The sequence below is a fragment of the Pollicipes pollicipes genome, unplaced genomic scaffold (genome assembly GCF_011947565.3).
Source record: "Pollicipes pollicipes isolate AB1234 unplaced genomic scaffold, Ppol_2.1 Scaffold_4295;HRSCAF=5057_pilon_pilon_pilon, whole genome shotgun sequence".
NCBI classification, from domain to species: domain Eukaryota; kingdom Metazoa; phylum Arthropoda; class Thecostraca; order Pollicipedomorpha; family Pollicipedidae; genus Pollicipes; species Pollicipes pollicipes.
In genome coordinates this window covers 20,751,733-20,766,316 of record NW_023596461.1, presented here as the reverse complement: position 1 = coordinate 20,766,316, position 14,584 = coordinate 20,751,733, and the positions used below count along the sequence as shown (strand labels likewise).

General features: G+C 48.1%; 2 protein-coding genes across 2 annotated transcripts; one reads left to right on the top strand and one right to left on the bottom strand.

Moving 5' to 3' along the window:
* The first annotated feature begins 167 nt into the window (after positions 1-167).
* LOC119097634 (protein LSM12 homolog) lies at positions 168-8,242 on the top strand. The gene is made up of 5 exons (XM_037220672.1): positions 168-322; positions 5,232-5,368; positions 5,691-5,800; positions 6,796-6,925; positions 7,648-8,242. The coding sequence occupies exons 1-5, from the start codon at positions 202-204 to the stop codon at positions 7,699-7,701; spliced, it is 552 nt and encodes a 183-aa protein (XP_037076567.1). The 5' UTR covers positions 168-201; the 3' UTR covers positions 7,702-8,242.
* A 50-nt stretch (positions 8,243-8,292) lies between these two features.
* Positions 8,293-10,346, bottom strand: LOC119096733 (cytidine deaminase). Its single transcript, XM_037219644.1, has 3 exons — positions 10,284-10,346; positions 9,416-9,693; positions 8,293-8,641 (listed from the first exon to the last, which is right to left on the bottom strand). Exons 1-3 carry the CDS (start codon positions 10,288-10,290, stop codon positions 8,513-8,515), a joined length of 414 nt encoding a protein of 137 aa, XP_037075539.1. The 5' UTR covers positions 10,291-10,346; the 3' UTR covers positions 8,293-8,512.
* Positions 10,347-14,584: the final 4,238 nt, after the last annotated feature.

Genomic DNA, 14,584 nt, shown 5'->3' with positions numbered 1-14,584 from the left:
ACACTGCACTGAACATAATAAAGTATATAAGTATTTCTCATTATCATTATCATGGTGTTTTCCCTTGTTTTTACAACATTTTTGCAACTCATGATATACTGTCTATTAGTACCAATAGTTTCATTCAAATCCGAGAGTTTGGAGCAGTCAGCGTCATTGCCCTTCTCTATCACTGGGAAACCAAAGTGGAGCTGGGGGAAGATGGCTGATGAGGGCGATATCATTGGTGTCGGGAGTACTGTGTACTGCAAGAATTGTTTCGACGAAGAAATAACGGGAGAAGTTATTGCGTTTGAGAGGCAGACGAAGTTTCTGGTTTTGAGTATCCTTTTCGCCTTATGTCGGAGTGAGGTTGTGTGCGTCGGATTAGTCTCGCACGCCGGTCGCACGTGAAATGTGTTTAGAATGCATTTTTAATATTTTAATTGAATTTGAAAGGAAATAATGACATGAGATTTTGACGTATTGATCTTCAGTCCAAGAGATGGCATGCACCTATTGCTTTACAATGCTCAGAACCTCGTGATGGGCGTGACTAAGGTGTGGGTGTGCAGCTGAGTCAGGAGTGAAGGTGATGTAATATGTGATGTTCTTGCTGGTTTTCTGGCTTTCCACTTTTTGTGATTCTGCTTTGTCTTCATTGTAGCCTACTCTGTATTGTATTGTGGTGTTGCTCCAGTAGCCATGGCAACACCATAAGTATTTGTTTTCTCTATGAGGATTGCACAGGTTGAGCCAGCAGGCTTTGCAAATGATTAATAAGGTTGCAACAAAAAGTTACAGGTTGTTACCAATCTTAGTGAGTGAATTATCATGTGAACTATCAAATAACTAATGTAGTATGTGCCCTGTAATGATTAGTTTGTATTACTATTGGTGCTATAATAATAGTGAATCTTAAATGCAGTGAACTGTTTTCTTAGTAAGCAATTATTTTAAATTATATAAGTACCATGCATGACAGCTACTACATATGGAGGGGTCTGACATTAGGCATGTTTGTACCCTTTAACATGAGAATTGCATTTATATTATATTTATTTGTATCATTTCCAGCCCCAAGAAGTAAGATAACAATGAATGATATCTGTCATTTGGCTCTTAAACAGAAGGTTGCGGAAGAAGAAGAGAACACTTTGCACTGGGCATAAGTGTCAGTAATGGCTGGCATGTTCATGAAGCAAGAATTTGACGGAACATTATTTTTTACCACTTGCAAGGAATCCTTTCATGTATTTCTACCTTGTTCTGGACCTTCAATATTGCAAATGCAGTGAAAAATCAGCATCCCATGTTTAAATCAGTAGTGAGATATGTGATCCTGGGAATTATGCTATTAAATACAGCATGGCAACTCAAATAGTATAAGTTGCCTGTTTCTCCCTTCTTGTATCACTTGAACACACCTGGTTTTGTTCAGTATTATATAGTAGATACAAGAGGAACCAACTTAATGAGACAGATACAAGGTTGATGTAGGTATCTATAGATAAATTAAGTTATTCTTTATATTTTCATATTTGGCACTGTTTTTGTGGCCTGATGCATCTCTGCTTGGCAACATTTGGACCATGCTGGTATGATGTGTGATTGTTATCAGAGTCTATTTTGTTGTACTTTTTTTATCTACCTCTGCAATGCTTGTATAGATGACCAGCAATATGGTAAGCTATTATTAAGCAAAGGTTGAATGACATTTGATTCCAGCATGCAAGCTAAACTTGGTGTGTTATTGTTAGGACAATAGAAGCTAGGTAAAAGGGTTCATGGCACAAATTTCAAAGCAACACTGGATTATTTTACTTATGCAATTATGCTGCACAATTTTAGCTCTCAGTAGATATTTGGCATGGTTAAGTGTAGGTAACATTAAGTGAATGTTGTGGTGTTGCATGCATTCCAAGTTTTAATGTATTCTTTATTTCGAGTCTGCTAGAAATGGTGAAGGGCAATGATCCTCATATGCATGGGATTGTCAATCAGACAGATGTTTTGAGGATCAAATAAAAAAGCCCCTGTCTGTTTTAAGGCTTCAAACCCACTGGTTTCTTAGCATGCCTGGTACACACCCATGCAGACTATTCAAGGTCACCCAGATAGGCATACCATACCATAAAAATTTGCCACTGCCCATCTGACCATAGAAATGCTATTTGGTCAGAGGTCAGGTCAGACTATTTGGTCAGGACAGCAGAAAATTAACAGCAAGCGTGCAGACAAAACCTTGGCCAGTTCCCTTGGGGTTTGGCTCTGCTAGATAAAAAATAAAAAGAATTGATTGGTGCAGCATAATGAGAAACATTGATTTTCATTGCAGATTTATCCAAATTTGCATAATGGACTGTGGTCTTTGGCTCTTTACAGCATACTTTTGGCTGTGAGGACCATTGACCTGCGAGGAAAAGTATTTTGTTGAGGGTTGTGCTGCCAGAAGGCTTTGTTGTGGAATGCATTGCTGCATCACCCTCCTTACATACTCCTTTGCCCAACCTATAATCTGAAGTATTGAAGATGGTAAATGACCATTTAGGATGTGTGGTAATATGAGAACCCATTTCAATCATATGTTGACTCAGCAAAAGTAAGGAACCTTAAAAAGCAGCATGTCCCAAAATGCCTGTCACAAGTTGCGTACCACAGGGTATTGTTGGGTGCCTCAATTTTAGCTTGCTTGTTTCATCAGCTGAGGAAGCCACCAAGCTTTTTCACCCAAGCCAACAAGGCTTTCCAGTGTGGTATGTAAAACCAGAAGGGGAGAAATAAGCCTAGGTTATAAAAAACCACACGTAATAAACAGAAACACCGGTCTTGTTCTGGAATCAATATAGTACTCCACTAATTGTGTGACCCTGCTCCAGGGAAGAGTTTGAAGGTCTGATGTAGAAAGAAATTTGTGTGTGCCTACTCAATGTTAAGGCTCACCTTTCAATATGAGAAATGAATAAGGCATGCAAATGGCATGAGGGTTGCAAATGTGTGCCTTGCTGATCATGAGCCAAACATAAAGCCAGACAAAACCTGTAAGTGGTTTGATTAATCAGCATTGGAAAACTTGGTGTTTCCTGGTATAATGTATGCCAGAAGATTCTGTACTCAGGATTGTGACTAGGTAAAATGAAATGTGTTATACTCCATCATGATGCAACAAGAACAGCTTTTGGAAAAAACTCACTTTATCTCTGTGTCAGGACAGAATAAAACCAGGATGTACAACAGCTTGAGACGTGCTGCTTCCATCAGGAGCCATGTATTGATATATGCAAGAGCACAAATATTGCACCCACCAGACTAACATGCCTAATAGCAAGCAGCCTGTGTTGCCACTTAGGTATATGATAAACCATGTATGAAAATGTAAAAAATAAAGCATGTCAATGCTGAATGGAATAGCCTATAAACAATGCCAGGAAATAAGAAATGGGTACTAGAATCGCACTGGTCTGTAGATTACCTTTACGCTATGCAGACCAACTCAAACTTGAACATGACTTAACCTACCATTGACGACGAACCGCATTAGTTGCCAAGGATGCAATGAAACACTCTTAAAAACCGCACGCCCAATCACCTACCGCAAAAGGCCGCCTACCCACGCGTCGCCACTGTGTCATGGCAATGCAAATAAGAGAATCACTCGCAATTCAGCGTCAGAAACGCCTGAACCATTCAGCGGCTTGCGCCCACCTCCCAGCTCAGGTTGGAGGTTGAACATAGGAAAACTCCAACTGGCTTTAATGATTCACCTCCTCGTGACTGATTTGTCAAGAGCATAAATATTCTGCACACGCCCATGCCATGAACAGACTTGTAAACATTTGGAGGGAAGCTGTATAGAGATGGGCATCACAATTATGAAGGACTTATTTGTACTCGCCCAGAACCGCCATGTGGCTGGATTTTTGGCCACTTCCTGGTATTCGGAGTACAAAAATGTTAAGGCAGCTGTGGATTTAAACCAAGTTGAATGTCACATTAAAGCTGGTAATTCAGGCTTTACAAAATACTCTTTTAATAAAAAATAAAAGTTAAAATACCCAAAATGTCCTTTAAATGTTGCTATAAATAGCCCAAAAACTGTTCGGAGACAACCATCTCACTCCGGCAAGAGCGCCAGGACACTAGAGTGACATGAATCCATGACTGGCCCGGCAAAGTAAGGAGAAGGGCTTATTAGGACAAAAACATCAATTAATGGCATCATAAGTTATCATCTTGTGCAATATCAGTTAAAGCGCATCAAAATCCATTAATGCATTGCATTATCCGTCGGAGCCAGCGGAGTGACTGACTCCGATCTCTTTTGGCCGGCCTACACGGGTCTGTCAGGCATTGTGCTTGCGCTGGCTCAGTAAATGGCTGGAGAGTGCTGTCTGTCTCTATTGTTTGGGTGGGACGTGCAGGGCCTCGGGTGTTAGCTGGGTGTGGGAAGGTGGAGAGCATGAATGTTTAGCTGTGTTTAAAACCAGCTAGCTGGTGGAGCGTGACCGTGGTGGGGCGAGAGTAGCGTGATCGTGGTGGAGCATGAGAGGGTGGCCGTCTGTGGCGTGCTCATTCGCATGTATTGTGTACTGTTTTTGTCTGGCTGTGCGTATCGTACCCAACCTCCATTTTGGAGAGTGTATAAACTTGCCGCGTAATTACCCTCCATTTTGAAGGATGTATACACAGAGCCTTTCATAAATTGCAAACCAATGAATATGCACATGTGTTTCATAGTACAGAGCATGAGACTGTTGTTTCAGTGTGGCATGATTAATACTGATGTTTCCTTTCATTTAAAATGCTTCTACATGAATTGCTGTATATGAAAAGTGGCACGTTTGTGGAGCGCCACCCATTGTACTATTATCTCTGAAAGATAACCTAAACATAGCTGTAATGACCCACAGCACTTTGGTAGTTTTGTACTCCACTATAGAAAATTTGTACTCCGCTACCAGGAAAATTTGTAGAATTGCCAACACTGATTAATTGAACACATGATCACTGTGGAAGTGAAGCAAGTCTAACTTTGGTGGCTGTCGGTGAAAGCCAAAACTTCCACAAAATGTTGTATCAAACAGGAGAGGGAACAGAGCTGTGTCACTTCATTGGTATGTCAGTGAAAATCATATAGGCTAAGGCTGGTCTGTAATCTCCAGAAAACAATGTGGGCATTTTTTGCACAAGGTTGTTTATGGACATTGCGGCAGAGATGTGAATGAAGTATTTCCTTAACCAAGAACAACCAGAACGGCCGCCAACGAACGGCCGACCTACCCAGTGTGATGTGCTGTTCCTGAATCTGAACACTGTCAAGGATTTAAAGATCACCAAGGAGGTTAACAGTCCCACGGAGCTTACGCTTCAGAACCTGGACATGAACTTGGTGAGTGTCCCAATCTTCAAGACTGTGATGCTTGGCCTGGCTGTAATAATCGTGTTATTAAAAATGACAAAGTAAACTCACTTAGTGTGTTGGGCATCTGTAAGACATAGACTATAACATAGCTTGGGTTTGGTGCATTTTGAGTCATTGCCCAATTTGGCACCGGTATATGCAACTGAACGCACTGGTCACCGACTTGAATCCAGATGCCTAAAGCTGACCCAGCGCGGGTGGCCTGGCTGGAGTAGACTGCCGCCAGCAGGCCCAGCTGTCATGCAATGACTGCTCTCCACGCAGCAGCTCATGGTGGCCATGTTTTCAGTTGTCCGCCCGGAAGGAGGCGGAACTGGAGAAGAAGCGGCGTCTGGTGGCGGCCATCAAGGCCAACGTGTCAGACGAGGGTCGCGACCTCTTTGCACACATCGCCAAGACGTACGTACCCGTACCGCCCTGCTTATGGTGTTGATGTACCTGTTTTTCTTTGCTGTCATAGGCAGCCATTTGCGTGTTGCATGCCTGCCTGCGGTGTGTGATGAACGTGTGACCAAGCGAACGAATGGCATCAGATTAATTTATCCTGTATTATGTGACAGTATCATGTTGATCAGGGGGTAACAATTTTGGGTTTTATCAGTTTTTGTGCTTTTAAAATCTGGCATGTTCTGTCAGAAGACCAGATAGCCATAATACTCCAAAATTTAGCGCCCTATTGACATGTCTTGACCGCAGTGGTATTTCAGTCAATGTGTGATACATTCACAGAAATTGGCTTTTGGATCCATGCCCTTTGAACAGGTGTCACAGCATAAGTGCTACGGCAAAGACTCCTACGGACAAGAGTGCTACGACATCAGCTATACGCGATAGTATCTTTATGGCAAAACCTTACACACAGACTTAGCTTATAAGTGACTATACTATACTTCTGTTGCAAAGACTTATACAGATGTCGAGTGCTCACAACAAAATGTATGCTTTTAAAACTTATGCTTGTCATTGCCTATACAGCCAAGACTTTGATGTATTTCATTGGACATTACATTATACTGCAATGCGGTTAGTTCTACTTGTTATTTTGCTGGTAATATATGGCAGTCTATGGCGCTAGTGGCTTCTGTCAGTTGTTTAAAATGGTAAAAGCTGGCTGGCGGCAACTTTGCAGCCAGTTGTTGCCAGTCCCAATATTAAATGTTAACCGAGATGACGGTACGGCACACTGACAATTGGACGCCAGCATCAATTGTTCCCGTGCCGCTGCGTTGGCGCACAGAGACGAACATCTCACGCGTTGTGGTATGGCGGGACGCGCGGTCTGTCTGGACACCAGGGCTGGTCCCTTCCCGTGCCCTCGTCGCCTCGCCCCCCTCCCCCCCCCCCCGTCCCGGCGGCCGGCCGCGCTCACCTGATTCCCGACGTCGCGCCGGCAGTCTGGAAGAGATCCAGTGGAGCGGCACCGACATCGTGGTGATGAACCAGGTCACCATCAAGGCGCCCTACCAGACGGCCAACATGGCCGGCCAGACCGATAGCCAAGCCTACCAATACGTCTCCAAAATTGTGAGGACCCATGCAGACCTGTGCGTGTGAAATGCCACGGAGTGCAAGTAAACTAGGCCTGACGCCCCCATTGCGTCGTGTTGCTCATGGAAGCGGCTCAGGCTTTCCCTTCCACGCTACGTATGGTACTAGCGCATGTGGTGCAGGAACGATGTTTGTCGCTCAGGTGTTTGTATGACTGTCGACTCGTGTAATTGCGATGGAATCCAACGCAAGCTTCCGCCGGTGGCAGTGGGCCAGTAGAGGTAAAAGGGTCTTCGAGTCGGGTGAAGCCGGAATATTGTATCATTCTTCGAGCTGCAGTATTTTCAGGCTGTCTTCGTACCCTGGTTTTGATAAGTAAAGGGGAACTGCAGACTGTCCAACCCCCTCATGTTACTTGCACTAGCGCAATATCCTTGGGTGTCGCGGACGTATTGCGGTTGCGGTCGTGTAACGTTACTGAGATCACGTAGCATTGGCCCAACTTTGTTCCCTTCCTCTGTGTCGTGCGCGCGTCCTCTCGTCACACCCTTGGCGGGAGCGTCGATCGAAAGGTTTCGACGGCTTGCCTCCTGCTCCAAGCAGCAGGTTGGACGCCGAAATTATCAACTGAACCCCCAGCGTCTAATCTAAGCGCCGTTCAGCATTGCACTTCAGTGGGCTTGGCGCGCGGTCTGCTGCACCGTACCCACTTGACTGATAGCCGCCAAGCTGCTAACCTGGCGCGTTCTCGCCGGCAGGTCGAGAAGTTCAACAACGAGCGGAGTTCGTCAGCAGCATCGCCAAGCCAATAGAGTACCATAACCCAACCCTGGTATCAGTGCATTATTTATGTTCGGCTGCCTAGTGTGAATGTTTCCAGCCTCCGCAATGCGCGATGTAAAACAGGCCCGCTCCATTAAATCCTGAAGCGATGAGGTTGTCGAGAAATTAGGCCAAAGCGGGTACGAGACAGCTTTTAATTTAAAATTTCGTTGACTGTTTGCGTGGTGTGAATGCTGCGCGCGGCGTCGTGGCGCGCAAGAGTCGGCGGTCGGCCGAGGTGTCGTTTGTATTATTTTATAAGGGTGTTCGTGGGTGGCGCTGTGCGGTGGTGTTGCCGCGGGGCACCAGCCGGACCGCGCGCCCCTCCCCTCCCCCTGCCGTGGCGGCATTTAGTATACAGAGCAGCCGCCCCCGCCCGATCCTCCGGCGGGGACGCGTGCTCAGGAGGCCTAGGTCCGCCCGGCAGGTCACAGTTTTGTACTCGGCACACTCAGCTCAAGCAAATTGAACGTGTCTGAGAGCGAAGTCGTGCGTGAGCTGGCGCGGAGAGAATACACTCCCGGAGGTGACGTGGCTGTTGTCGAGCGTAGTACAGCAGCGCTCGGGCGCCACACGCGCTCGACTGTGGCGCCGTTAGCGGCAGTTGTATTTACAGATGCGTGACGCGGAGACCGCCGAGATTCCGGCGCGGGGTTCCCCCTGCGCTCGCTGTCACCAGGATGAGGCCCCTCCCACGCTGCGCCACATCACAGGCAGAGCGGACGCGGAAACAGCGGCGCACCACAGGCACGCCGCCTGAAGACCATCGGGGGCCATGTTTCCTCACATCGCGCGCGAGCGTCACTTCTTGAAAGGAACGTCCTTCGGGAGGAACGGCATCGGCAGCAGTTCTTTCATACTGGTCCTCTTGGTCTGGCCGTCCGGTTTCGCCAGGATCACCGGCATCTCCGGATTGAATTCGGCCAGCACCTGGAACAAAGCGCCATGTGACAATCCGCATCGTGCGCTTCGCCAGCACCTGGAACAAAACGCCGTGTGATAGTCCACACCGTGCGCTTTGCTCGCCGCCCATCTTTACTCATATGTTCCTCTCACACGGGCTTGCCACATTTTATTCTCTACTGGCCGGTATGTCGTGGACCGCTGTCCGGGATCTTGGTCTAGGCGCAGCCATAACTGTGCCGTTTCCCATCGCACCATGTGGGCGTACGGGCCGGAAACTACTTTGTTTTGCACACTCACTGTTCATCAATGACCTAAAAATGGGAAGATATGCGATGGGTTGCTTCCAGCTACTGATGTAGGATAAATACGGTTGTATCCTTGCTCTGAATCGCGCTGTACATCATGGGGAGGGGACCCGACGCCACATTGTCCGATCGAAATGCATTTCGCGCATATTAGTCGATGGACGTGGTGCGACGGTGCCATGTAACCACGTCGTAACGTCTTTCGAACTGATTGTCGTCGAGACATCCAGTGTCTGACAAAGCGATCTGAAAGCCTTTTAAAATTTCAATTTTGTTCAGGAATGTTGCAATACTGTAACCTGCACTCATGGCTGCACCCAAGCCCCCGGCGGCTTACAAGCAACAATCCTGATTTCCCAGCACCGTTCCCATGCCTGGGGTCGGCCTCGTTTGAATGGTGACAAGCCCGCACTAATCTCTCCGATGGCTGGAGGCGCCCAGATCCACGCCACCAGCTAGCAGACCCCGCCGGCGTCGGCACGTCATCACCCACCTGTCTGCAGGCGCCGCACGGGCCGACGAACACGTCGCCCATCTCGGCAGCGATGGCGACGGCCGAGAACCGGCGGCGGCCCTCGGCCACGGCGCGGAACACGGCCGTGCGCTCGGCGCAGTTGGTCAGGCCGTACGAGGCGTTCTCGACGTTGCAGCCGGTGACGACATGGCCGTCGGCGCAGAGCAGCGCCGCGCCCACGGCGAACTGGCTGTAGGCACAGTACGCCTGCTCGCGCGCCTCCAGGCTGCTGGCCACCAGCTGGGCGATAGCAGCCTCTGTGGACGCGCCGACCCAACCAGGTCACGGCCGCGTCGGGAGGGGCGGTGTCGGGCTAGATGGTGTCTCGTTCAGGCGCTGACTGACCCGGCAAATGACCAAGCTTACTTGCAAAATGGTTGTGGTTTGTATGACCACGAAAGGTATGCGAGGTGTTGAATGGAATGGAAAACTGTTCCCAGTGCTTACAGAGAAAAGCACGTCCCTTTACCCGTTCACAAGAAGCCCCACGGTCATTTGAGCGTTTTTCGGCAAATCGCACCTTGCACCTCGCTTGATCATCCGTAACTATTATCCAAAGTCGTTGTCTTCAGCTTTGTAAAATGCATGTCACGCGGTCTCGGTGAGCATCCCTTCCAATGCAACGTTCAAATTTTGAGAGGTTAATCCGAGGACCGCAGGCATGACACCTAATGGTGCCCCTGGCACTGGTCTATTTACGCAGTTATGAAGGAAAGGCTGGAAAGTAACGACCGCTAATCCGAAGCGAGGTGAAAAACATCGACTAGCGAGTCTGATTTTCCATACTGAAAAGTCATGGTAATCAGCACAGTACTCCGTAAATACCCGGCGGTCTGCGGTGCCTCACCGTCCATTGTCGGCGGCTCAGCGGGCTCCGGGGGACTCTTGGCCACTATCCTGATGGCGGGTCTCTTGGAGGGCGGGGACGCAGCGCCGTCCGGGGAGTTCCTGGGGGCATGAGCAGGGTCGGTATGCCGCGTAAAGGTCACGGGCCGGGCCGGGCCGGACCGCACTGGAGCGAGCTAGGGGCCGAATGCCAGGGTACAGTCGGAAACCTCAGCAGCTGAGGTTGGGTGACAAAACCGAACGCTGGTATTCTGAGACCGTCACCTAAAAAAGCGTCAATCGAGCCATAGCTCAAAATACATCAACAGGATAGATACGGTGTCAGCCGGCCGCCGCACATGGGTATCGAGTGACCGACGCGCCCTTGGGCAGGTCATCATTTTTCGTTCCGAAACTGTAAAATAAGATTGGAAACACTGTCGTCCTTTTCTTGTTCACATACATCCCGTGCTTCGTGTCTCTGACTACAGTTTTCCGCAATCCTGCAACCTTAATCACTGCCCGCTTCAACCGACCTGCTGAGCCCGGCTTTTTGTCACTGACGTGAACTGGCCCCTGGCAGCGTATCCCTAACGTATCACATTATGATTGTCCTCACCGCCTACGTCCTACGCCTCACCCTTTGCCTTCAATTCCCTTTTGAATGTACGTCCACGTCACCGCGGCTCGTGAACTACCCGCCACCGGAGTGCGTAATTGGTCCGCCTCCAAACAAGACTCAGTACAACACAAATCTGATAAAAACAATACCATACCAGTCCGATCAACAATATACAATACCGCTTAGATGGAACAGTGCTCGCGAAACGTAAGACATGTTAAGTATGCAATAGCATTGCAATGGCCTTACAGTGAGTTTATCTGTAACAGCCGTTAAATTATATGCATTTTGAATCAATTGTTGGTTACGGACCTTGCTCACAGCTTCAAAAAGTAAAAACTTAAAATGAACACCAGACAATGTTGAAAGCGTTTTCTCCTCAGAGCACACGTGATAAAACTATGTAAATCGCTCACACTTTGACCGAACAAATCATAAAAAAACGGACGAAAAAACACGGTGCTAGTGCTTGGCCAGTGAAAGCTAGTGTATTTCGCTTGAAAAAAGCCAGCACATTTTATTGGTGCAAAGCTAGTACATTTCACTTGTACAGAGCGGGGGTATTTTATCGTCTGTGATTTACTGTAATTGGTTCGGTCGAGGCGTGGGCAATGCGAGGCACTTCACGTGTGTTCTTAGGAAAAACGCTGGCACGCCTGGCATCTGGTGTCCGTATCACATTTGTACTTTCCGCATCTGTGAGCAAGGTTCGTGGCCGAAAATTCGTTCGAAATACGTGTTACATTACAACTTCCACGTATGTTATCATTGTACGGTCCCTTTCATTCAAATCAATACAATATCACAGGTAAAAAGCTGCTAACATAGACCGTACTTCAAGGACACGCCCGAATACGGTCGCACGTTTCGCTTTCAAACCAGCCGTGAGTCGCAGCGCAGGTCCCGGTGCGTCATTTTTCGGGCCCGATCACCAATCAGCTCCCATCCGTTCTACGGAACGTTTACCACGAGGTGTCGTTTAGGTGAAACAAATGTTCGGAATAGTAGCCACCAACGCTAGTGCCATAAACAAGGGCTGGGAGACGTTGCTTGCTGAAACGTCATATAGGCAGTACACCAATGATGTGGAGTGATCGCAAAACACATTTGACAAGAGAAAGTGAATACCTGCACATAATATTACGTTTACTGGTGAACTGATGCTCGTGAATGTGTGCATGTGCATGTAATACATAGTGAAAGAACAGACCAAGACGAGCACTGCAGCCCGAGTAGTTTCCAAATGTGTAGTACACACTGCTTTGGCCTTTTTTGTTTGTTTTGTCCACGCGTTTAGGTACCTATTCCTGGCGCGTAACAATGTACAACAAAACCGCCGCAGGCCGGGCCAACATCTTTACGTGCAAAACAATAACCAGCAGTGGTAACGAGCTGATCAACAGCTGCTGACGTAAGAGAAGCAACAGAAAAACCAACACAGCCTCCTGTTAGTAAGGCGGCAGGAAAACCGCGACCAGTCGAGGGCCAACGCATGAACAGCAAGTACCAGGCCAGTGTCGGGAAAATGGAACGTTGATTTCAGAAGGAACATAGAGAAACCATCGAGGATGGAACTAGGCAACTGTTGAGTCATCAGGCAAACGGTCCACAACCAGCGCGACAACCACAAAGCTTGCAGCGAGTAACGCAACCTAGAGCCAGCAGAAGAGTATCAATGTACAAACGATGCAGGGGGAGTGATATAGCTAGTGCCATACCACTAGCGGAAGCTGGAAATATGCTCACGTGTGTATTTATGCAGGCATGCGTTACAGTCCTGCAATGTGTGTTTTCACTATGCTCGACTAGGTGACAAAAATTTTGCTGATTTGAACCTAGCCAAAGCACCACTCTCCCAAAACAATTTTGTGTCACAGGTTCTGCCCGTTCCCGCATTCCGAGAAACGTCTTGTGCTGTAAGTCATCAACTGGAGATGCCCGGTCCATTCGCGGCCCGCAGGAGCCTTCGTGTCCCTCTGCCGCCACCAGCGTGGGCCGGACAAATGCCCGAGGTGCATGACATCAAACATCAAAAGGGCTGAAGGGTTTTGCAGAATACTGGCACAGAAACTGCTGCTGAACTGTGGAAAATAAGCAAGCGAAACCAGCCAGGAGAACAGCACAATTGACCTCCCTGTATGCCCACATGAAGTTTCCATCTCCACAATGCCGACGACGCTACAGGAAATAAAAGAAGACGCTCAGGTAACAATGAAGTATAATGCACGACATCTGACACATTAACAGGCAACAATATAAGCATGTAAAATCACAGCCTGCTAAGCACATTGTAAGTTGCTGTTCCAATCTTGCAACCATTAAGTCACAGCTAACAAGATGCCTTCAACAGAACGACACAGCCAAGGCACAGTAGCCACATGAACACAAAATTCAACGCGAGTGCATTCCTCTGACCACCGATGAGCCCGCGTTTGCGCCGCCCTGCGCTGCGCCGCCGGCGCCGGTGTTGGTCCGGGCGCGGCGCGCTGGAGGGTGGTGCGGCCTGGGGGAGTTACCGTCCGCCGCTGGACCAGACGCTCAGCTCCGAGTACTCCTCGAGGACGGACTCGTCGCGCGTCTGTCGGCGCAGGCGCGCCAGGAAGCTGGTCAGCTGGCGGGCCGTGAAGCCCGTGAAGCCCAGCTGGCGCAGTTCGGAGTCCATCACCGGCGCCTTGGTGATGCCAGCCCGGAACAGCCGGGTCGCCTCCTGCCGGCGCCGGTCCGCAGTCGCCGGTGATGAGGTGGGTCACCGCGGAGCCGTTGTGGTGGTGCGTTGGACGCCACACACCAATAATGTTAGACAAGGCTGCAGTTATAACAGATGCAATTACACAATGCATGTTCAAAAATTGTATGTGCAGCAGGATCATACAGAGACCAAGAACATTGCAATATCTAGTAAACCAGCATTGGCATGATTCCTTATTTTCTGGATATCCGTGAATATGATATAGCAGACAACTGGAGGAGCAATTGGATCCTTAGCCGTCCTGATAACCAACACGGAAGAACTGGGCCGACCGCCAAACTTTTAGCAAGAAAGACATCTTATGTTCATCGTCATCTTATGAATTTAGGCATCATGAGTTGGAAATTGTTGTCCTGAAAACAACAGGCCTTCATTATTCCATGAGGTGCTGGTTAAACAACATTATCATGTATGCATCGGTTCCATTGAAGGAACTAAGCATTTTGTGCCATGTACTCATCCTCAAAGTGACATTTGACCAAAGACCGCGTGAACAGCTGCCATCCGTGACGCGTCCTGCACGTGGCCGGCCAGGCCGGACAGGCCAGCCATTGATAGAATATCAACCAAGGACAGGCTTTGAAGTGTCACGTAATCTTCATGTAGCCAACGACTGCTTGATAATGTCATTTGACCAGAACCTCCTAATCTATTGAAAGTCAATTTCTTCCGGTATGAGGAGTCCCAGCACCCATCTCAAGTACAAAATATTGTTGCCAGCTCTGCAATTAACTGCATTTGGGTATTGCAATAGGAAGAAAAAAACTACTGGGTTCCTAACTACCCACTCCCAGATAACCGTCAGAGCAGCATGAATCCATGAATAACATTCAGTTTCACAGCAGTCATACAACACTGCTTAAGATCTGCATCAGGATATCACCCAGGTGGGGCTATGTGGACTACTTAAACCTACTTAAATCCTGAGAGCATCTGTTCCTGGCCACAATGT